Raw genomic sequence first — 24,744 nt, 5'->3', positions numbered from 1 at the left:
ACAACAACCAAACAGCAGATGAGAGCAGGTACACGGACTCCACACAAAGACGTAAACACAGACCCGACGCATCAGAATCAGCTTTGTCTTTCTCGGCTTTCTCACCCGACGGCTCGTAGACGGACACGCTGTCGGAGCTCAGCGATCCTGATGCGTCCGGTCCGCGCTGTGTTTACGTCTTTTTGCGCTGATTCTGAGCTGCAGGTTTTGTCTCTCCAACCAAAATTCGCCGAGCCAGCAGCAAAAGAAGCAGCAAACTGCGCTTCACATTTGATCAATGTCGTCATGAATTTTGCTTCCACGACTATTAAAATCACATCCATGCACAGCTCTCTCTCTCTCTCTGTACTTCAAGAACAGTTTCTCATCTCCAATCTCTGTTTTCTGTATTATTCATTGGCTTATTACCCACCAGTCTACCGCTGTTTACAGCGCTGTGGCTGCTGTCTTTTTCTTTTTTTCACTTAAATGTCCTCGGACAAGAAAGCCTATTTTTTCTGTTGTTCAATACTGAAGAAATTTAAACTTTATATGCAGAACATTGTAGAATATTTTTAAGGTTATCTGCTATAAAAAGCCAGACCAGGAAAATCTCCTTCATGTTTTTCTGTGTTTTATTCTCAGTTACTTTCACACAAAGGCATCTGCTGTGATGTTCACAATTCTGATGAAGTCAGTGCTGATAAATGATCAGAATTATAATATTTCTGACTGTCTGAGGCCAAGTTGAATCGAATCGGGACTTTGAAAACCGGAATCGAATGGATTATAGAAATCAGTGATGATACCCAGCCCTAGTGAGCAGCCTAGGCAGGACAGAAGTGGATGTAGCTGTAATAGGAAAAGAACTATTGCTAACTTTTCTGTTAAGGCCTGATCCTTCTGAAATTCATAGCCAGCTCTGACACGGTGTCATCAATCTTTGAATGCTGAAAAAACACATTATATTAATTATTATAAAATTTGTGTGCGCCTAACTTTTGTGCCGGTACGCCCAACTTTTTAAAGTTAGGCGTACCCATGGCAAAAAGTTAGTCTAGAGCCCTGCACACACAATACGGTAATATTATGTTGAAGCACAGTGCGTATCACAGATTTTCGAGCGCCGTGCACATAAAATCGTTTCGAGGTCAGTAAACACAACCAGAGTTCATACATAAGGCACACGGGATTATAAGGGGCTCTGTCGACTTTCAGAAAAATCAAAGGATTGATTTTAAGTGCGCCGTATTTTCCAAACAACACGGTAATAACGACGGCCCGCTAGCATGCGCTACCAAAAATAGTGCTTTGTTGTGTATCTGACGGACGAAAGCTAAACCAGTTCCACACCAGTGAAGCTGCAGCATTTTTACAAACCAGTTCTGGTTCATCTGTTTCATTCAAGGATCCGCTTTCGACGCCATGTGTGTATGAAAACAAAGGCTGCACATGCGTGTTTTACCCATATTCTATTTTATATTTCATTTTCTTATCGTTGCCCAACATTACACCGGTGTTACCGTGAACGGTATGATACGGCCCAGCTCTAGGTATTATTGAAGGAATGGAGAGTTATGACGTACCCAAATGAGTAAACCAACATCTATCTGCAAAGGAGTCATTTCCTGTGGTTCGGCAGCTAAGATCAGGAGTACCTCGATAACAGATGCAGTCGTTTGAAGATTTCACGTGCAGCACCTGGTCCCAAAATGTGTGGTACACAGCTGTATCATATGCATATATGTCACAGTCTGTGTGGTTAGCATTGTGGGGCATGTTTTGGTTTTTTCCTCTAAGCCATATCAACGGGAAAATCTCAGTGTCATGAAGCTGCAGCGTCTCATCTGTGACGAGCACACGCACTCAGCAGAAAACACAGTGGAGATGGTGAAAACTGATAAAGTGAACCATAACTTTGAAAGAAAATAAATGTTTTGCAATTCTTGTTTCCTGTAAGGCAGCTCTGGGCTTTGTAGGAGCAGCAGAGGGAGCAGGGCAGCAGACACGACTCATAGCCACTGATGTCTGATCTTCATGCTCTGCAAACTTCACTCAGTTATGCATTATGCCATGAATATTATTTATTAGCTATTAGGAAATGATTTAACAGGACTAAGATACATTCAAGGCCTGCAAAGCGAAAAACAAAACAACAGATTGATAACCGAGTCTTCTGTGTTATCACGTGACCTCGAGCACATGTGTATTAGTAAGCAGTAATAAATAATTCTTGCCTGAGCAGAGGAAGCATGCATCAACCACGCTCCACCTGCAACTCACCAAATACTGAGAGAAAAAAGAGATACTTAGCAGTGATAATTAACAGTTGTACTCGCATGCCTGTCACAGCCCATTTAGACTTCTGTGCTGACTCTCTGTAGACTGTGACAGCTTATTTAAGCGCCGAGCGTTTGCAGCATTGATGCTTGTGCACGGTGTTTTATCTGGTGGCTGTGTGCTGGTGTTTTTTTTGATCAAACGCGCTCTAGTGTGAACGCTCAGAGCGGCCGCGTGCACAAAAGAAGACGTCACACACGACGCTCTGTTTAGACCCAGAGCAACAGGATGTGTGACTGATGGCCTTAATGTAAAGACTTCAGACTTCACGTTTCCCAGTTTTGCTTTAAGTTATAAAGTTTTGTTATTTACATTTGTCCTAATAATGATCCTTACTGCTGTTTCAGAGGAGCGCTGCTTCTAGCTGCAGATTTCTGTCAGAATCTGCAGATTATACAGTACAAAGAAAATGTTCACGTTTCTCCAACGCTGTCTTCCCAGCAGTTTCCCTGGATAGAAGCGTTCACCATGTCGGGCGCTGATAGTCGGCGTCTGTCTTGTGTCGGTGACGTAAAAGACGGATTTAATGCGACGTGACCGTCAAACAGCAGTCGCTTTCTAAAACATCGGATATGTATCGGATTCAGCACCACATACCAAAGTGACCCAGATCGGATTTGAAGATATCGGATTTGTGCCGTTCACACCGTCACACCATGATGGGATAGATGGTCGCAGAGGGTCAGAGAAGTCGGATTTGATGCGCTTTCCCCTGCAGTGTGAACGCAGCCTGAGAGTCTGTGTCTTTGTTTGGGTTTAGTACATGTTGTTTTCTATCATGTCCATCTCCACCCTCTCTCTGTTTTGCCACCAAAGTCCCTGTAAATGCTTAAAAAATGACCAGTGCTGAACAGGTCGATCACAGCTGTTTCAGACTGCACCAACTTATTTCCAGGGAGGTGCACTCTGCATCACAGCACAGGCTTTCAGACAGGTTGGTGCTTATGGTGTACCCATGTAGATTTAACATGGAGGCATAAATCCCAAATACAATGCTATAAAAAATTTGCCCCCTTATTTTTCTCATATTTGTCACAATTAAATGTTTACGATCACTAGGGATGGGTCTTGATAAGATTTTCACGATTCCGATTCCATTTTCGATTCTGTTTAACGATTCGATTCTTTATCGATTATTTTTTAAAAAGGAGAACACTAAGGTCGAGTAGCTCAGAACTTTGTTTTATATCTTCTCTTTGAACAAGACAGAAATTTAGGAGTAACATGGCCTTACAAACCCAACAGTGAGATCTTAAGAGATCCAGCCTACGGCTCTTCAATGGGGTGTCACAGGGTCCCCAGGAAAAAATTGTAAATGTAAAATAATAAAATAAATATTCTTCTGTAGCAATAACAAAGTATAACATAAATTATTCTGTAGCAATTACACAAGAATATCCAGTAATGTCCCTGCCTACAATTAAACACACTCACTTACAATCGGGGCATCTGCTGTGGCAAACGGGTGCAAGCCTTTGACCACAAACTGAGTCACTGCTCGGTGACATTCGTCTATCCTGGCCTGAAAGAAGACGCTACCGGCAGACTGCAGTGAGAACTGCCAGCATCTGAGCCACACTCTGTCTCATCATGGTCACTAAATGCACAGTAATGGCAGGTTTGTAATAAGGCAGATCATATATGCACTGTTAGTTGATTATTTACCTGCCGCATTAACGGGAGAGGACGTGCAAACGTTACCGCTGCTGCTGGGTTGAGATTCACGAGTCCGGAGCGGAATAAAAAACACGACATTCATGTAAGGTCATCGCGTGTTTTGTGAGCAAATGCTTTTGCATATTCGTAGTGTTTCCTCCCTTCAATGAAATATCTACTTTGCAAGTATTGCAAGTTGCCCTGTTGTCATCCGTTCTCGTAAAGTATAACCAAACTTTGAGCGTTTGAGCCGCTTAGGCGCCGTGTTTCCTGCCAGGTAAATGACGCTCCGCAACGTGGTGACGTCATTCGGGGCGACTGGAATCGATAAAGGAATCGTTTGCAAAAATGGCAAACGATTCCAAGGAACTGAAACAGTGGGAACCGGTTCTCAGCAAGAACCGGGTTTCGATACCCATCCCTAACGATCACGGGACTATGTAAACCTGTGTGTCCACGTGTGGAAATATAACTGCTCCCTAAACCTTTAAGCTGATTGGGCCACGCTCGGCAGCAAGAACTGCAGTCAAGCTTTTTCAAAAACTGTGAATTTTGTTCCACTCATTTTTCCACAGTTATTTGAATTCAGTCACATCAGAGGGTTTTTGAGCATGAGTGTCCTGTTTAAGCATCTCAGTCTGATTTAGGTCCTTCATTGTCCCGAGCTGGACTTGGTAGTGTGTTTTGGATCATTGTCTGTCCTTCGGGTGATTCTGCTTGAGAGCAGAACTCACGGTTCCATCGAATACGCAAATACTGCAACTCCTAAAGCAGCAAAGCAACCGCGGACCAGCCGAACAAGCGCCAACATATGTGACTGTTGGTACGACGTTCTTCTGATGACGCAAACCGTCCAGAAAGCTCAACGGTTGTCTTGTCAGCTTGTCAAATGTTTGGGGATCAAGCCTTTTGTTTTGTTGTGATCTGAAACATTAAAGTGTGACAAATGTGCAAAAACTAAGAAATCAGCAATGGGCCAAATACTTTGTGGTACTGTATGCATCAGGCTGAAAATGCTTCTGTGCTCAGGAAGCTTTGGTGTCTGTAGTGAAAGCTGTATGAAAGCTCTCTGTGAATCAGGCCAAACACGTAGTTGAAAACCCCTGAAGACGCTTCACATTCCCACTGTGCTTTTATCTCTTCCTGCAGTGACTGTGAACTGACAGATCAGGAGCCACTCAGAGAGTCCAGCTGATCTCTGTTTGAACTCATTGTTTCACATATATCACTGCACACCTAGCCTTGTTTATACTCAGGTTAAATATATAACCATTACTAAAAATATACTAGTCTCTAATGATTTAATCTTAACGTCTATAGAAGAAAAGTTTTCATTTGTCTCTGTTAACTTTGTAATACTTCACCTTGGCTCATTAACAAAAGCATCAGTAAACTCCTCTCTGCTCTTTTTGCTGGTTTTCATGTTATCTTGTTCTACAGAGTTTTGTTGGGTGTAGGATCTCACAGCTCTATAATGGGATACACTACAGTACAGTAAGTATTATCATAAACACATTTGCATCCATTTAGAGTTACATTCAGTCTTATCACTTGCGTAAATGATCACAGTGGACACAACCTAATAAATTATGGGGGCATAAACTACACCGGCTAGTTAATGAGAATCTTTAAAGACGTTATTCATGATATCTGCATAGTGATGTCTTTTATTTGTTTGTTGACCAACACTAACAGTTTGGGACTGTTGCATCATTTCCTCAGGTATTAATAAATAAATATGTCACATAGTTTCATATAGAGAAAAAATTACCAGTAATCATCCCACAGATGTAATATTATCTACAGCTACTCTTAGTACCATTGATGTTAAGTTAGACTCTTTTTCTCCAATTGATCTTTCTGAGTTAACTTCAATAATTACTTCCTCCAAACCATCAGCGTGTCTTTTAGACCTCATTCCTACAAAACTGCTCAAAGAAGTCCTGCCATTAATTAATTCTTCGATCTTAAATATGATCAACCTATCTCTAATAATCAGCTATGTACCACAGGCCTTCAAGCTGGCTGTAGTTAAACCTTTACTCAAAAAGCCATCTCTAGACCCAGCAGTCTTAGCTAATTATAGGCCAATCTCCAACCTTCCTTTATATCAAACATCCTTGAAAGAGTAGTTGTCAAACAGCTAACAGATCATCTGCAGAGGTTTATTTGAAGAGTTTCAGTCAGGTTTCAGAGCTCATCACAGCACAGAAACAGCTTTAGTGAAGGTTACAAATGATCTTCTTATGGCCTCTGACAGTGGACTCATCTCTGTGCTTGTCCTGCTAGACCTCAGTGCAGCGTTCGATACTGTCGACCATAATATCCTATTAGAGCGATTAGAACATGCTGTAGGTATTACAGGTACTGCACTGCAGTGGTTTGTATCATATCTATCTAATAGACTCCAGTTTGTGCATGTAAATGGAGAGTCCTCTTCACACACTGAGGTTAATTATGGAGTTCCACAGGGTTCAGTGCTAGGACCAATTCTGTTTACATTATACATGCTTCCCTTAGGCAGCATCATTAGAAGACATAGCATACATTTACACTGCTATGCTGATGACACCCAGCTCTATCTGTCCATGAAGCCAGATAACACACACCAATGAGTTAAACTGCAGGAATGTCTTAAAGACATAAAGACCTGGATGGCCGCTAACTTTCTGCTTCTTAATTCAGATCAAACTGAGGTTATTGTACTCGGCCCTGAAAAGCTTAGAAATATGGTATCTAACCAGATTCTTACTCTGGATGGCATTACCTTGGCCTCCAGTAACGCTGTGAGGAACCTTGGAGTCATTTTTGACCAGGACATGTCCTTCAATGCACACATTAAACAAATATGTAAGACTGCTTTCTTCCATTTGTGCAACATCTCTAAAGTTAGAAATATCCTGTCTCAGAGTGACGTTGAAAAACTAGTTCATGCATTTATTACTTCCAGGCTGGACGACTGTAATTCATTATTATCAGGAAGTCCTAAAAACTCCCTGAAAAGCCTTCAGTTAATCCAAAATCCTGCAGCAAGAGTCCTGACAGGGACTAGAAAGAGAGAGCAGATTTCTCCTGCTTTGGCTTCCCTTCATTGGCTTCCTGTTACCTTACAATATAAAGGCGATTGTTGAGGCGACTGGTGATGTGATTGGCGATGTATAAGTAAAACTGAAGTGAATCGAAAATCACAACAAGTAGCCTGAAGGTGCTTTTAAGGTAAAGATCCGACAGTAACACAGAGAAATCCCCAACAATCAAGGGAGGCAGGAAAACAGGCACAGTGTGGAAGAGAGCCAGAGATTAATAATAACCACTTTGCATTTAATTGTAATAATAACTAAAGATTAAATGCAAAGCAGTGTGGGTGACTGAAGAGGAAACAGTCGGTGCATTATGGGAATCCCCAGCAGCCAATACCTATTGCAACGTATCAGCTCTACTCAGCTGCCTTACAAGTGACGCTCAGATCCAGATGGACTTTAACTTGGACAGTGTCCCACAGTGTCCATGGTGCAGGAAGTCCAGTGGGGTCACTTACTGGGGCTTTGTTTTAGTTCTACCACAGAGTAGAGAGCCAGCCAAAGATGACTGTTGCTTGACATGTGTTTGTTGATTGGTCGAACATATAAATAGGAAGGCTGTGGCTCGAGATCATCTACTAACTGGAAGATTGATGTTTTGATCCCTGGCTCATCAATTCCACATATTAAAGTTATAGAGTATGACCGAGTGTGCTATGAAAGAATCTGTCTTGTAAGGTAGAAGTGCTTTTTGTTAAAAGTCAACTAGCTAGGATAACCTCATCCCTGTATATGAAAGCACCTTCAGACTGTCAGTTCTTTAGAAAGACAGGACGTGAATAACCGAGTTGTGGATGATTTTTCCCCCATACTGTGTTGTCCGTGCTTACCAATAAAACAAATCATGCATAAAAGCCAAATTCATTTAAATCTGCTCCGCATTGATGCAAGCTTCACATCTTATTTGAGTTGTCATCATAACAGGTGTGCAGGGAGTGTGTTAGAGTAGTGATTAACATTTACGACGTAATCCGTGTCTGGATTTCTCTTGTATGGTCTTATTGGCTGAAGGTCCTCTTTGGGCACTACAAGCCACAAACAAAGGCTCGGCTCATTCGCCTGCGCTTTATCTGTAGGACAGATGATTTTCAGGTGAGTCAAGCTGTGCTGTTGTGTCTGCCTGTTGTTGTTTCCATGGAGATTCCTCTTGCAGCACAAAATCAACACACACACACGCACAAAGTCACTGCAGGGATACAATGTTGCTAGGTAACATGTTCAAGACAGTGGAGAAGTCTAATTGGTTTGGTGTTGTTTCAAAGGTTAGTGTGTTGGAGTTACACCAACGTTGTGCTTCCACCGTTAAACTCTGTCGCTGTGAGTCTCCGGCTGACGGACGAAGGCGAGCCAACACTTTGATTTCACTGTTACCGTAGACCAGAGGTGGGCACCTCCAGGCCTCGAGGGCCCGTGTCCTGCAGGTTTTATATCTCACCCTGGGTCAGAATCACATGATTAGTTCATTACCAGGCCTCTGGAGAACTTCAGCTGTGTTGAGGAGGTCATTTAAATCAGCTGTGTTGGCTCAAGGACACATCTAAACCTGCAGGACCCCGGACCTCGAGGCCTGGAGTTCCCCCATACTTGTGCTTCTCACTGCTCACAGAGGCCAGTGTCAGTGTTGCTGGCTCTGTGCTCTGGCTACATTTGGATTCAGCCATTTGTTAGCGTCTTCATGCCGGGTGATGGTGATTTAAGCGGCTCATTGGGTTTGTTGTTACAGATCTTTTTGTGTTGGCTCCCATATGGCGTACTCTGGCGAATGTTGTGTCTTCATCACACACATGGTGAAGAACTCGCTAACATGTCAGCGTGTGGTTGTTGGCTGGTGCTTGGATGCACATGGATGAAACAGTCAAACAAATATGGGCCCGAGTGCTGAGTTAGCTCTGCACCAGCCATCATCCAGTTTCATTTGGTTTGTTAAAGGTAGGCAGGGATGTTAGCCAGTTTCTGCTGTCCTCTCTTTCACTGCAACAACACGAGCTGAGTCTGACAACCTTCTGCTGGCGTGTCACAGGATACATATCTGCCCATCTTTAGCAATCATTTGTTCCCTGCTTATCAAAAAGGGTTGTTTGTGATCACAATCTAATCAGTCGGCTGTTGGACAGATAAAACAGCTTGTATTGTTAGACATGCTAAGTTAAGACTTCATTTAACAGAGCGGTCGACTGTTTAAAAGCTTCATATTTACTCAGTTTCCACAGTTCAGCTTTCTTAAAATAACAAACGGTGGGACAAACTGAAGCTGTCATTAATCTGAGCCGTGCAAACACACAAGCTTTTCCAGTTTGGGTGCTGATTGCAGTGGGATAGCCACCATCCTGAGCAGTACACGAGCATGTACGTGAATGCCGTTTCACAAAAATAAGACGGCTTATTTAGTGCAGATTCAAGAAACTGATACTGTGAAAACTGCAGCTGTTCCAAGGTGCAGTTTCCAGCATAAAAAGGAAAAATACATTGAAAAGTCAAATGAAAAGCATCCATGACAGATGATCAGATGATGAAAAGGTTGTTACTGTCCTTAAACGTCATGTGACATCCATAAAAACTAGCAGCATAGGCGAGGATGGACAGAGCTCCTGGTCGTCAGGGGCCAAAAGGATCAGCTGACACGATTGTGAACCAGAACCCAGAGGTCACCGAGCCTGCTGTTCTAACTCAGCTGTTGCTTTATCAGGTGTTTCACTTGGTCTTTGAGATATGCCTTTGACTGTAAATGATGAGATATGGATGTTTGGAGATTTTCATCACTGAACAATGCAGCATGCTTGGTTAAAGTTCTCTCTGGTCTCTAATTTTAAAGGCAAAGTGTGTAACAGTGTCCGAAGAGGAAGTGATCACAAATAGGTGGCTTTATGTCCAGCACAAGGGAACTGAGGACCTTCGTCATCAGCACACTCAGAGTATTTGATGTGTTTCAGAACAATGTGGCCGCTGATTGGAGCAAACTGCCAGTCACAGGGACACAGCTGAGGACTTACACGTGTTTCTAAGAAATTAGAAACACGGACACATCCCGTACTCGTGACCTCTACAGAGTGTTGTGTTTGAATATCTTTACTCAGTTTTTGCCACTTCGTCCTTCTCATGTTTCAGACTGTTGGAGACCCGTGTGTCATGACATGCCAAAGAAAGTCAGCAAGCCTGCTCATGTTGTTGTGTTGGAAACAAATTCTGCAGGGATAATAAACAGATCACGTCTGATTTTGACAGCGTATCAGATCGATGGACTGCAAACATCATGTAACACCTGTTACAGTATCATGTAAAATCCTCGGCTGGTTCTTACGGTGATTCACTGACAACGGGAAGTGATAACACCGTGTGATCAGTACAGAACAGATCAGCCGTTGAAGTTTGATTGAAGACGTTTTTGTCCTGCATGTCAGAAATGTTAGGCTGACTGAATCTACTATTTAAACTTAGAGGATGTAAAAGCATTTTAACCATTTTAACCATTTGCCTGTTTGTACGCCCGTGTGTACGACTGTGTGTGCGCCCGTGTGTACGCCCGTGTGTACGCCTGTTTGTACGCCCGTGTGTACGCCTGTTTGTACGCCTGTTTGTACGCCCGTGTGTACGCCTGTTTGTACGCCCGTGTGTACGCCTGTTTGTACGCCCGTGTGTACGCCCGTGTGTACGACTGTTTGTACGCCCGCGTGTACGCCCATGTGTACGACTGTGTGTACGCCTGTTTGTACGCCCGTGTGTACGCCTGTTTGTACGCCCGTGTGTACGCCCGTGTGTACGCCTGTTTGTACGCCCGTGTGTACGCCTGTTTGTACGCCCGTGTGTACGCCCGTGTGTACGACTGTTTGTACGCCCGCGTGTACGCCCATGTGTACGACTGTGTGTACGCCTGTTTGTACGCCCGTGTGTACGCCCGTGTGTACGCCTGTTTGTACGCCTGATTGTACGCCCGTGTGTACGCCTGTTTGTACGCCTGTTTGTACGCCCGTGTGTACGCCCGTGTGTACGACTGTGTACGACTGTGTGTACGCCTGTTTGTACGCCCGTGTGTACGCCTGTTTGTACGCCTGTTTGTACGCCCGTGTGTACGACTGTGTGTACGCCCGTGAGTACGCCCACGTGTACGCCTGTTTGTACGCCTGTTTGTACGCCCGTGTGTACGCCTGTTTGCACGCCCGTGTGTACGCCTGTTTGTACGCCTGTTTGTACGCCCGTGTGTACGCCCGTGTGTACGACTGTTTGTACGCCTGTTTGTACGCCCGTGTGTACGCCCGTGTGTACGCCCGTGTGTACGACTGTTTGCACGCCCGTGTGTACGACTGTGTGTACGCCCGTGTGTACGCCTGTTTGTACGCCCGTGTGTACGACTGTGTGTATGCCCGTGTGTACGCCTGTTTGTACGCCTGTTTGTACGCCCGTGTGTACGACTGTGTGTACGCCCGTGAGTACGCCCACGTGTACGCCTGTTTGTACGCCCGTGAGTACGCCCGTTTGTACGCCCGTGTGTACGACTGTGTGTACGCCCGTGTGTACGACTGTGTGTACGACTGTGTGTACGCCCGTGTGTATGCCCGTGTGTACGACTGTGTGTACGCCCGTGTGTACGCCCGTGTGTACGCCCGCGTGTACGCCCGCGTGTACGCCTGTTTGTACGCCTGTTTGTACGACTGTTTGTACGCCCGTGTGTACGCCCGTGTGTATGCCCGTGTGTACGCCCGTGTGTACGCCCGTGTGTACGCCCGCGTGTACGCCCGTGTGTACGCCTGTTTGTACGCCTGTTTGTACGACTGTGTGTACGCCCGTGTGTACGCCTGTTTGTACGCCCGTGTGTACGCCTGTTTGTACGCCCGTGTGTACAACTGTGTGTACGCCCGTGTGTACGCCTGTTTGTATGCCCGTGTGTACGCCCGTGTGTACGCCTTTTTGTACGCCCGTGTGTACGCCTGTTTGTACGCCCGTGTGTACGCCCGCGTGTACGCCCGTGTGTACGCCTGTTTGTACGCCTGTTTGTACGACTGTGTGTACGCCCGTGTGTACGCCTGTTTGTACGCCCGTGTGTACGCCTGTTTGTACGCCCGTGTGTACGACTGTGTGTACGCCCGTGTGTACGCCTGTTTGTACGCCCGTGTGTACGACTGTGTGTACGCCCGTGTGTACGCCTGTTTGTACGCCCGTGTGTACGCCCGTGTGTACGCCTTTTTGTACGCCCGTGTGTACGCCTGTTTGTACGCCCGTGTGTACGCCTGTTTGTACGCCCGTGTGTACGCCCGTGTGTACGCCCGTGTGTACGACTGTTTGTACGCCCGTGTGTACGACTGTGTGTACGCCTGTTTGTACGCCTGTTTGTACGACTGTTTGTACGCCCGTGTGTACGACTGTGTGTACGACTGTGTGTACGCCCGCGTGTACGCCCGTGTGTATGCCCGTGTGTACGACTGTGTGTACGCCCGTGTGTACGCCTGTTTGTACGCCTGTTTGTCTCTGGTCTGTTTGTCCACCAGAGCACAGAGAGTGCTGAGGGGCGTTTGTCCTTTATCTTTGTGTGTTGGAGCTCTGCAAACTGCAAACACGTGTATTTGTGCCGCTCTGTCCTTACTGTAAGCATCACAGAGCGTGTCTGTGTGCATGTGTGGCAGTGGACCGTGGCTCTCAGCATGAACTAATAAGTTTATTTTTTAATGCTTTGGCATTACACATTCGATTAGCCAGTCTGGTCCAGTGGTCTCACAGATATGAGTCAGGATGTCTGTGTGAGGTCTTCCTGTAACAACAGCACAGGTCAGTCGCTGCTGCTTCAGTCTGTCAGATAATCTTTACATTTAATGACCTTCAAGTATGTTTGACGCTAAACAGAAGACATATCAATATTTCTTATTACAAGTCAAATGGCAAACATTGCCCCAGAATAGATACAAGTTGTAATAATAATTCGAGTGTTGTTGTGAATGTAGCATGGATATGTGAAGCTGTGAAGCTTGGTTCACATGTAGGTGAGTAAGATGAAGCAGCTGAGAGCTTTTGTGTGACCACGTACAGACTCAGCAGTAGCTCTGAGCAGGTGCAGCTGAGCCAGCATTACTACACTGTGTTTGTCCTGCATGAGTCTGAGTGTGTGAGAGCTCCTCTCTAAATAAAGCTGCAAACAGGTAATCTGACATATTCACAACCTTAGCTGAGTTGCTCACGTGCTGTTTCTTTCTTTAATAACTACACATCAGCAGTAGCATCCAACCAGCTACAGATGCAGTGGTAATATTAGCCCTTCTCATTGTTAAAGACTGCAGAGCTGTTTGGTCTGTTAGCTGAGCACTCCCATTGCTGAACTCCCAATGAGAGCTTATCTCTGCTGCCAGGCTAAGAATAGCTTCTGGTACGAGAAAATAAATAAATGCACGAGCCACAAAAGAGCTCAAAGGGAGGTGTGGCTGACTGTGGTCGTTGGATCAGCTGTTACACAAGAGTAAATTAAAAATCAATTAAAAATTTCCGACTTTTTAGAAGAACTTTTAGATGAAGGTTTAAAAAGTTTTTGCATCCGGTGACTCACATCTTTAAAGACCAAAACAAACACCCTGAACATCTAAAAGTCTCCGTGCTCTGCTAGTACTCATTAATCATGACCCCATCTCAGTGTGAAACAAAGTCTCAAACGCAGTTTTTAATCACAGATATCTGTTAGCATAAAGGTTTCTGAGTTTTCTCCACTCCAGGCTTGGAGATCTTCTGTAGGAGACCGTTGTAGTCACAGTATGGACATGTGTTCATACTGACCTCCAGTCTGTCTGTGAATCAAAGCCTAATCTCTGGCTTTTGATGCATCATTTATATGTTTATCAAAGAGATGATATTTCAGATATTTTCAGTTCTAGTTTGTGCTCGTTGTCGTCCTGCTCAGCATAGTGATTTTTTCACATCTTGTTTCATTACAATCTGCTCAAAAACCCAAAGGGACACTTTGAAAACCAGTCTAATGGGGAAAATCCTGCTGGTATCTGTTATGAAATGAACTGGAACATGTGTTGGGAACAGTGGGATGCCACATCATTGATGGAAGTGAAAATGATCAAACTACACAGCAGAGTTAAATTAAGGACAGAGCGCTGCCTTATGTTGCAACTTTACGTGGCCCCTCATGTGCATGTAATGCACAAGGTCCTGAGTTCAGTTCCTCCATCAGGTCTTTCTGTGCAGGTTTCCAACCTTATAAACAGGACATTTGCATAATAACTGAAACCAGCCCTTCAGTGGGGAACCCTGCAGTCAGCTGAGACTGAAGAAGTCACCTGGATGAGTGACGAAACGTTTCTCCCACAAAACGCTACGTCCAGATGAACAGAATCAACTCTTGGAGATTTCCTTACCTGGATGATTGAGGACGCATCAAGAAGCAGATGGATAGATTGAAAGTCAGTGTTTGTATGACCACCTTCCTTCACCACAGCTTAAATTCTCTTCGCCAAGCTTTTCTCTGATTTCTTGCCGGCCTGCTCTCCAGGCTTCTTGAGCCTCCTCCTGTTTCACAGCTGTAAACACTTAGTTTAGTAAATTATTAGAAATGTTCATTTCTGTCTGTAGCTGACTGCAGGGACATTACTGGCATGTTAGCTAAGCTCCGTGGTGGAAAGGACAGTTAAAGTCATCTTTTTGTTCTGTTATAATGTGAAGAGTTTCAGGTGTAATGATATCTCCAGCAAACCTGTGATTGTGCTGCTTAACAAAGAGCTGAACTGTGGCCACTACACCAAGACTATATTTAGACGCAGCATTCAAACACATGATGTCCTCTGGATGTTGTCTCATTAACTGCCAGCAAAATATGCAAAGCCAATGAAGTCATTCCACAATAAAGTCCACTAAAAACGTTCTGAAGGGGGGTCTAATTTGTGTCACTGTTGTAGTTCAGCTATCACCAGAGAGCCGTTTACAGACGAGGTTCTTTCTTTATGTCCCTGTAGAGGGACAAGCTCAGTGCTCATTATTTATGGCTTACAGTGTGGAAATAGCTGCGTCCATCACTGCCATTTGGCCCTCATTACAAACAAGCTCAGGTCATTCTCTGCTCTAGAAGTGAGCCGAGATTTAAAAAAGAAAAAGTTCCCCTGGATAAATAGGAGAGCAGACCCTTAGGTGAATTTTCAAGATCTGTGTCCTCCATCATCCTGACAGGCGTAGGAAGGTGATAGAAAATCAAACCCGTTCTCCACTGGAGCTGGGATCTGTCCTCCTGCCAGAGCAGGTTGTGTCAGGCTGCATGTACAGGAAGAGAAAGCTGTGACGGAGCATGTAAACTGCAACTGCAGGAAGAAATGAACGAGCTGAAGAGGTGTAGAGCACAGTGTCTGCCTCTTAATAGGATTTAATGACGTGAATTTTTGAGCGCTGAGCTGTTTTTGGATTGAAGCATCTAACATGAGCTTGTATGTGCTGTGTTCATGAAATCATTTACAAAAGTAATTCAGTGATTTAAAATCCACCTGCTTCACGCAGAGCTCTGTGACAGTGTTCACACAAGGTTTGGCAAGAGACTCAATCAACTTTCATCCATAAGACTGTCGGTGTAACACCTGAAATAAAGGGGGAAGTAAAGCTAGTGTGAAAAATACACAACATCCGCAACCGCGTAATTTTGGGTGACAATAACAGCAGTTTAGATGATTTTACAGTGAGCCTTGCTGTGAATGAGCAGCGGTGCCCACAGACGGTTTAACGTCAGACAGTATTTTCACAGACCGGAGTTTAAGGTGTGGCGGATAAATACAACAAAATAAATGATACGACAAAAACGGGTATTTTGTAGATATAACAATAAACACAAATTCAGTGTGTAATTGTGTAACTTTATTAGCAGCGTCCTCCTGAAGTGCACCAACAACATTGAGAGTAACGTCCTCCTCTCTGCCCCTCAATGCTCTCTGGTCGCTATGGTAACACATTTCTTTCAAAATAAGACGCACAACTACAACACGGGAAAGACCCAGGGAACCGAGTTAACGATAAAAACCCTGAAAACCATCAATTTCACACCCGAGCCTCAGCTCACAGACCGGTACCGGGCCGTGGACCGGGGGTTGGGGACCGCGGCCTTATCTTCCACAGTGGCCGAAGGCTCAGCAGTTTATGTGGCGATCCTTCTCCTCAGCCACTCTTCATAGCGGCCTTTGAGGCCTTACCAAAGATATCATCTCTCCGGCCAGCTCCGGGTCTGTCTCTGTCTCTGTTAGTAGGAAAAGGTGTTTGCATTGATATTAGTAATTAAAATATTGTAGTTGGTGAGGATTTCACAAATCAGTGCAGCATTGAAAAGAAAATAATGTTAGTGAGAAAGTAAACTGAGGTCATTCCCAGTCAGCAACCACTGGGTGGCTGCTGGAGATGTGAAAGCACTAAAGTTCCACTCACTAGTGACGTGTCAGTGATCCCATAGCAGCCACAAGTCACTATGTTCCCAGACCAGTGGATGAGTGGTTGCAGGAGGTTGCCAGGTGACATATACCAGAAACATGTTTGCATGTGCTCTGGTCAGGAGCGTGTTGACACGGTCAGCTGTAGTTAGCAGGTCAGTGGTGAGCCACAAAGTTTGCTTAGAAGGCAAACGTTCTCTGTTTCAGTTTGAATGGTGCTTGGTTAGTTAGCAAGTCTCTGCAGACTCCAAGCAGCCACAGCAGTCCTTCATCACCAGGGCAGTCCCAGCGTTTCTGTTTCAGCACCTCTTTGTCCCCCCAGCAGAACCTTTAGTGACCCTTGTTCCTAGCGACTGGTGGTTAGCAGACTGAGCTTCGGCCTGTGTGACTGAGGCCTTAGCCCGTTTCAGATTACGACTATACAGGTGCTACGTTTTGAGTCAAATGGACCCAGATTTCCCAGCTGGCATGTTTGTAACACACAACTAGAAAATGTGCTCCCTGTTTAAAATGCATGTGGATACTTGAACCTGAAATAAATGGCTTAAAATAACTGAAATACTCTGTCAGTGTCGCCACCACGATGAATCCAACCACTGGCAGTAAAATCTGTTTGGCACACAAACATAGATTTCTTTGAGCCACATCAGGCAGAGTGGAGAGACGTGTCGGCCTCGGGTCCCCACCGGGCCCGGCTCACTGCCACAGCCCAGACTATTTTTATCCATCCAGAGGAACATCGGCATCCTTTCTCCAGCCTGCTTCCATAATTCCTCTCTGTGTCCAAACACACGCTGACAACAAATGCAGCGGCCGGCGCTTTATAACCGCCTGCTGTTTCACACCAACAGCTCCACGTTTCTTTCACTGCGTCAATGATGAAAGTAAAAGTAAGAGAAGAACTGACAGGAGCATCTGGCCTGATGCCAGTCCAAAAGGGAATTGGATTAGTGCATCTCCTCTCACAGCTGTGTGTGTGTGCGTGTGTGTGTGTGTGTGTGTGTGTGTGCGCGTGTGTGTGTGCGTGTGTGTGTGTGTGTGTGTGTGTGTGTGTGTGTGTGTGTGTGTGTGTGCGCGTGTGTGTGTGTGTGTGTGTGTGTGCGTGTGTGTGCGTGTGTGTGTGTGTGTGTGTGTGCGTGTGTGTGTGCGTGTGTGCGTGTGCGTGTGTGTGTGTGTGTGCGTGTGTGTGTGTGTGCGTGTGTGTGCGTGTGTGTGTGTGTGTGCGTGTGTGTGTGTGTGTGTGTGCGTGTGCGTGTGTGTGTGTGCGTGTGTGTGTGTGTGTGTGTAGCTGTGTTTCATGCTTGCATTCACATGCCACAGACATCAGCCCTCCACTGATATTAATGATGCTCCACAAAGGTTTGATCCAGTCTTTGTTGCTGACAGCGGTCTGAGTCTTGTGTGGACAGCAGCTGATGATTATAACCTAACCAGAGTGACTGAAACACACAAACGGCTTCTTCTTTAGCACCTGTCGGTAAAAAGATTCTCTTCTTTTCTTCCTCTTTTATTTTTGTACATGCAGCGCCGGCCCTAAAGGAGACAACATCTACGAGTGGAGGTCCACCATCCTGGGCCCTCCGGGCTCCGTGTATGAGGGGGGAGTGTTCTTCCTGGACATCGCCTTCACACCAGACTACCCCTTCAAACCACCCAAGGTGAATGACGCCCTGCAGCTACGCTCCTCCCCTACAGCTGTGAACAATGGCAGCGTTGTCCTAGCTGCCTGTCACTGTTGTCCAACAACAACGAGTCATTGAAGGCTCGTTAACCTTCAGCATGTTGACAAAACAACATGTGACTGCAGCCCAGGACAGAGGATGCTCGTACTGAGCGCACAAAGCTGCTTTCCTTTAGTCTCTAATCCTAAATGAAAGAAGTGTCAGTGTCTGTAAATGCAAAGCTGTTAGTAGTAGACAGACTGAATTCTTTAGGATTACTACAAGTACTCGCTGACAGCTTCTTTTATTTATTGTATTAACAGTCAGTTTTCATTACAAACTACGTTCATCGGTGGGATTTCACATGTTCTGTTCTTGGTTTCTCAGATCATCTCCTCTTTAGATCTTCATTTAGCTCTTTAACAGTTTTACTAAGCCAGTACTGTCAGTTAATAATAACTGAACCCAAACTGATGTACGGTGTACAATTTCCCCACAGTGCCAATGAAATCAGATAAGAGAGGGGAACAAAACAGCAGATTAACCACACCACTGACACAGGCTGTGATACAAACGCACAAACTGGCACTTACAACGGTCACAGAGGAAACATCAAGAACAACGTTGTAAACTTCAGAGTTCGTGCTGTGCAGCTTTCAGGAAAACTGCAACATACCAGGAGTCACATATCCGAGTGTGCAGGTGTGGTTAGCGTGTTCACCGATGCCAGAAGTATTCAGTCAGCAGCAGCTTGGTGCTGCTAATCAAACACACTGGATTAGATCATTAGTGAGTGTGACCACCTCTTTGGCAGTTTGTCGTCTGCAGCATGTAGGAGTGTGTTAATGCCACAGGAGTGGGCGTCCCAGGAAACTTACCCTCAAACCATGCAGCGCTCAGACGTAACTGGCTGTTTCGAAAGGATTGTTAGGGCAAAGCTTCTCTTCTATTTATAAAGAAAGAAAGAAAAGAGTTGCCTTGTGGACCACAAGACCACAGCTGAGATGCTCCAACTCACAGTGCCACAAAGCAGACGTGGCATATTAGCCTCACTGTCAAACATGGTGGGGAACGTGGTGGCGATGTGGGGTTGTTTGGGTGTTGGGCACTCTGAAGTCACTGTATGAAGTCAGACGTCTAAATACAAAGGCTTGACCTAAAATGCGTCACACAGCAGCAGGACAATGGTGCCAAGAAACCCTACAGCAGAATCAAGGTTTCACAACAGGACCTAAAGAGAGCTGTGCATAAACCAACAGCTGTGAGCTGAAGCAAACTGAAACCATGCTGGAAAGAATAGACGGACCATGGTGCAGGAAGTCTAGTCCTTATTGTTCCTGCACAGGTTTGTCTGTAGCAGAGCTCCAAGTGTAGCTCCCTCTGTCATGAGCCAACAGGGCTGCTGTTGAAATCTTCCTCTCCTCTATTTGACCCTCTGCCTAACACTGTGCTCACACCATCAGTGCTCAAAGTGATTTTTCTCTCACAACAAAAGCTGAACTGGTTCCAAGTTTGGGGTTTTTTCCCAGTGAACAGACGCAGCATCCACTGGGATGTTCTCAACGAGCACTGACCAACAGTTCAGTGACACGTTGGTGAAAGTGTAGCTGGTCATGGGTGCGCCGTGTCACAGTGGCTTAAGCATCAGGGACATAGTGTTGTTTTTGTAACCAAGCACCCACACTAGGGCTGCCACAAACGATTATTTTGATAGTCGACTAATCAGAGCATCATCCATTGGACGTACAGGTACAGCTTATTGCACCAGCAGCATCTGACATTCAGTGGGTAACAGACGTCTCCGAAAACGTCGGAGCGCTTTTGAAAATATGCGGTGTCCTGATAAACTGAGCAGATATTTGAGGTTTACACAGCTACATTCCTGCCTGAAAATATGTTAAACGTTTATTTTGTGACCCAGAAAGAAAAATAAGAGTAACATTAAAACTAACTAGCTGCCGCCATTGTTGGAAACTGAGCTGGGCCGCGCTATGAATTCTGGGACACAGCTGCTTCTTCTTCGGGGTTTAACGGCAGCTGGCATCCTTGTACATGCAGTGCTGCCATCTTCTGTTTCAGTCCGTTATTACACTCTTAAATCCTGCTACTTATTCCTGCGTCTTTTGTGATCTTACAAAGCTTCAAACGACGCGTCGACTATTAAATCAGTCGTCGACGATTTTGATAGTCGACGTAATCGTGACTAGTCGACTAATCGTGGCAGCCCTAGTCCACACGTTTGAAATCTGATCTCTAATCTCAAACCCACTTCTCACTCTGGTTCTGTGTCCTTCCTCACACCATCAGGAGTGGATCTAACGTTTGAAGCAGCCACACAGCTGTGAAATGATATTCTCTGCAGGTCGGGTTCCCTTAAACTCTGCAGCAGGGCTCGGTCTTTATCACCAACTTTTGTGGTGGAAACCCGGCTTTACGGTTTGTGCAGCCTCTGAGACGGCCACAAGATGTGCTGCTTTCCCCCACCGTGTGTGTCCTTCTGCTGTAAAACTGCTGTAGGACGTTGTGCGTTCATGCAGGCTGAGGAGGAGACTGAGCCCTCAGAAACAGGCAAAACCCTGGAACAGAGATCTAAACTTTTTGCAGCATTTGCATGTTCAAATCAAACTGCCAGTTTGTATCAAAGCAATGAGGTGCTTCTGATCGCCTTGTCCTGTCCTGCATGCCCTGGCATTCAGCTGCATTCGGCCACCCTCCAGTAGAGTCTAGGAATACTCATTAAGTAATATCTAACTGCTATTTATGTGCTTAAACGATAAGGCAGGAAACTATCTGTGCCATGTTTAATGCTTTACAGCGGGTCGTTTAGTGTCTGTGCACATGTGCCACTGACAGGAGCGGTCCAAAACTGTGTGTTAGCAAATATGCATATATGATGTTTTGCACTGAGGGTGTTCTTGACCAAATGTTGTGATTCAACTAAATATTCACAGCATGTTTTTAGCAAACCTTTGCTAAAGGTGTACTCACATGTATCAAACTCACATGTATCAAACTCACATGTATCAAACTCACATGTATCAAACTCACATGTATCAAACTCACATGTATCAAACTCACATGTATCAAACTCACATGTATCAAACTCACATGTATCAAACTCACATGTATCAAACTCACAGGAACGCTCAGAGTCATATTTTTAGTGGAATTTCACAAATCTGTGAAAAATGTGTTGAGCTTGTTTGTTTTATTTTCTTTCATCTGCTTTGTGTTACGAGGCCATTACAGACAACCATAAGTAACAAAGTCTGTTTACTTTGTTACAAGTTCTGAATTCTTGCTCTTTAATTTCCTTGTTGTTGGGTCTATATCTCTGACTTGTTCCAGTATGTAAAACTCTGCATCCTCAACACTGAGCCGCTTGCAGCCCTGTGCTCATGCAGACAGAACAGGGAGGAAGCGTCAGTGACTTTAATCAGCTGCTTAAATCTGATATTTTCAGCTGCTCTTCTTGGCTTACTGTCGTTTACAATAAAGTAGGCTGCTGCATTTGCAGTATCAGTATCTTAGTCATGAGGAGCAGCACTGGAGAAAGTATCTGTAGTGTTGCACAGCGCAGGTGAGCTGTGTGTGCACTGTGCAAGGACGGCACGGCGTCACATGGTAGAAATGATTGGTGGCGTTCCCACCGTTGTGATACATGGATAGACTTTATGTAAACTATCTCTCATATTTCTGTATGTCTCGTATGATTATGTGAAATAGAAAGTCACGAGTGTGACTGCAGCGGTGAAGTTAAGAGCAGCCTGGGAATCATTCAGACCATCCCGAACCTCGCCTACCAGGAGTGTAATCAGATGTTGATGCTCCATCTGTCCAGTGTGTATCACTTTTTGTTTTTGTGGTTTTGAAATTTACAGCAGCTCAAAGTTATTGGGAATCATGTGACCAGGCCTCGATATATGATCTCCTGTTCAGTGTCAGCTGTGTGGGTCCTCACACAGAGCCCATCCTAACTCTTGGCCTCCTGCCGCCTTGTTTTTCCATCGTGGTCGTGATCTTTGCCATCCAACGTACAGCGAGCCATGTGACAGCTGCTCACTGCCCTGGATCACTCACTAATGTTAGGTTGAGCTGACACTGATACTTTAGAGGCTGAGCATTGCAGGGATGCTGCATCAGTATTTGTCCGTTGGTCCGAGCTCAGAACTGGTTGAGTGACGGCTGAGGTGAGATTCCCCCAGCACTGTGCCCTGCAGTAACTCGTGGCTTTGAACTAAACTTCTCTATACACTTGATCTTCCTCTGCGTGATATAAATCTCATTTTCTGGGATTTCATTTCCAGTCTGCATGCATAATATCGCTGGGCAAGATACGAACCCCAAGCTGCTCTCTGACCACATCCATCAGAATGTAGCTCACACAGAAAAATGTGCGAGCATGAATGAGTGAAGGAGACGTAAACAAGGGAAGCAAGAAGGCATCAAGGCAGGTTAAGGGCTGACCTCGGCTGACTGGCAGGTTCCTCGGGCCTGTTGGCTAAATGGTAAATGGACTGGTTCTTATATAGTGCTTATCTACTCTACCTGAGCACTCAAAGCATTTTATACAACTCGGCGCATACGAGAACTTTTTCCTATACATGCGATCGATCCTTGGAGAGCAGCTCAGGGTTAGTGTCCAAGGATATTATGCGTGCAGACTGGAGGAGCCAGGGATCAAACACCACCTGAGCTACAGCCCCAGGTCTTTTTTTTACCTCACTTCCATTTGTTACATGCACAACAAGAGGGACTCGTACACGGGCTAATGTACATTCAAACAGAAAAAACACATACACTGCAGCTCCCTCTCCTCCCTTACCCAGCTTTCAGGCTCGGAGGAAGATGAGAGCCACCAAGGACTGCATCAGCGTGCAGCCACAGGAGGCTTCAGTGTGTACAGGGCTGCTTTGAGTGCGCACAGTGGAGCGTTTCAAAGAGACGACAGACCTAGAGGAATATTCGTGATGGGATTTATAAACAAATGCACCGATTTGCTAAATCTGTCAGGCTGCGTTCCAGAAATAAACCTCGGCTAACGGGAGGTCGGCTTCTTGCTGAGGATTTGTGACGCTGCATTCAGAGCTGGTGACACTGAAGAACAAGCTAAAAACAGTTGTCCAATGAATGCACCAAGGACATGAGGCATTTATGGCAAAGACTTCAGGCACTGAACAGTGGACATGTTTGAGGTTGCAAACAACTATCACTGCCTCCAGCCTGCCAGCTATTGGCTGTGACTGCAGACAGCATGAGGAGGTTTCTGCAACATGGGTCCAGATCTCATCCCAGGCTGCGTGCCAACACACTGTGAAGAACAGCTGACAGATATCTTCATGGACCCTCAGCCAAAGCAGAGTGCCAGCTGCTGTATCATGAAATGCTTTGAGAGGCTTCACATCAGCTCACGCTTCCCAACCAAGCTGGGCCCGCTGCCGTACAGAACAAACCATTCAGCCGAGGTTTCCACCCTGTGTCTCTGACTCACGCAGAGAAACCAGAAGGCTTCAGCCAGAGTGCTGCTCATCGACTTCAGCGTCCAGCGTGACATGTTCCCTGCTGGGCGGCCTGACACGTGCACTCGGGACAAATAACGTTGCTAGAACACACCGCGCCCCTTCTGCTCACATTACTGACATGTGACATCACCAGTCACGTCACGCACAGGTGTTGGTCTTACAGCCGACCACAACGAGTGCGCTTACAGGAAAGGAGCAGCTGACACTATAACCGACGGACTATACCTGCAGCTCTCTGACAGAAAGGATTCACGGCACAAGTTCTCGGGAGTTCAGACAGACGAGCTAACCCACCTCTCCGTCACCTGGCTGATGGAGGTGGACCTCCCGTCCCAGCTATGAGCAGATTTTACAGAAGTGCCGCTGAAAATAATCTCAGCTACCGCATCTCTTCCTGGTTTGGAAACAGCACCGCAGATGACAAGAGTCAGCCCTCACATAGCTCGCTCACACTCAAATGCCTGACAGCACTCACACTGCTTAGCCAGAGCATGTGTAATGATAACATTTCAAGTTTTTTAACACTCATGCTGTGCAAGATAACACAATGTATATTTATAGTGTATCAGTGAAGTCCTCTCAGATGTTTCCAGTGTGGCGCTGCAGCACTGCTGACGTGAAACAGTGACAGATAAATCAATCTGTTGATCTTCATAATAGGAGGAGGGTTTGTCTCTCTGAACGGAGGAAGGGTGACATGAACGGGGGCAAGCTACAGCTCATCAGCCTCGTTTCTAAAGACACACAGAGGTCAAAGGTCACTGCTTAATGATGCAGGGCTCTTTGTGCTGAGCTATGGAATGTCTTCAGTGTTGATGCAGGCACACAGGCAGGATATGAAGAGCGCTGTCAGCCTGTGCTGCTCGTTTAATCTAACTGACAAGTGTTTCATTGATTGAACCTGTCACGTCCTAAATGTCAGGAGGCATGTGCTAACAGACGGAGCTGCAGGAAAACACTGCAAGTCTCTTATCATAGGCCTGGTTTATTGGGCCTGTTTGTTCTTAGTTATTGTGAAGGGAACAGAAATAGAGCGGCCGTCCTCTCCTAGACTTTTTGTGGTGGACTCGAGTCCACCACAGTCCCAAAATATAAAAAACACTTGTTTGTTTGATCACCTTACATG

The 24,744-nt window shown here is 45.5% G+C and overlaps 2 protein-coding genes across 4 annotated transcripts in view; both read left to right on the top strand.

The window, feature by feature from the left end:
* Nucleotides 1-24,744, top strand: part of rpl15 (ribosomal protein L15) — a 110,069-nt gene that overhangs the window by 47,750 nt on the left and 37,575 nt on the right. The gene's annotated exons all lie outside the window — the stretch shown is intronic.
* LOC113014189 (ubiquitin-conjugating enzyme E2 E2-like) overlaps nucleotides 1-24,744 on the top strand; it is a 65,610-nt gene that overhangs the window by 34,715 nt on the left and 6,151 nt on the right. For all 3 annotated transcript variants that reach the window (XM_026155555.2, XM_080295806.1, XM_080295805.1), the window contains exon 4: nucleotides 17,961-18,093. In XM_026155555.2, coding sequence (XP_026011340.1) covers nucleotides 17,961-18,093 — 133 coding nt within the window. The remainder of the gene's footprint in view (nucleotides 1-17,960; nucleotides 18,094-24,744) is intronic.

This window comes from Astatotilapia calliptera, chromosome 22 (assembly GCF_964374335.1).
Source record: "Astatotilapia calliptera chromosome 22, fAstCal68.1, whole genome shotgun sequence".
Taxonomy (NCBI): domain Eukaryota; kingdom Metazoa; phylum Chordata; class Actinopteri; order Cichliformes; family Cichlidae; genus Astatotilapia; species Astatotilapia calliptera.
Note: the sequence above shows the minus strand (reverse complement) of the source record. Positions and strands in the feature narration are given on the sequence as shown.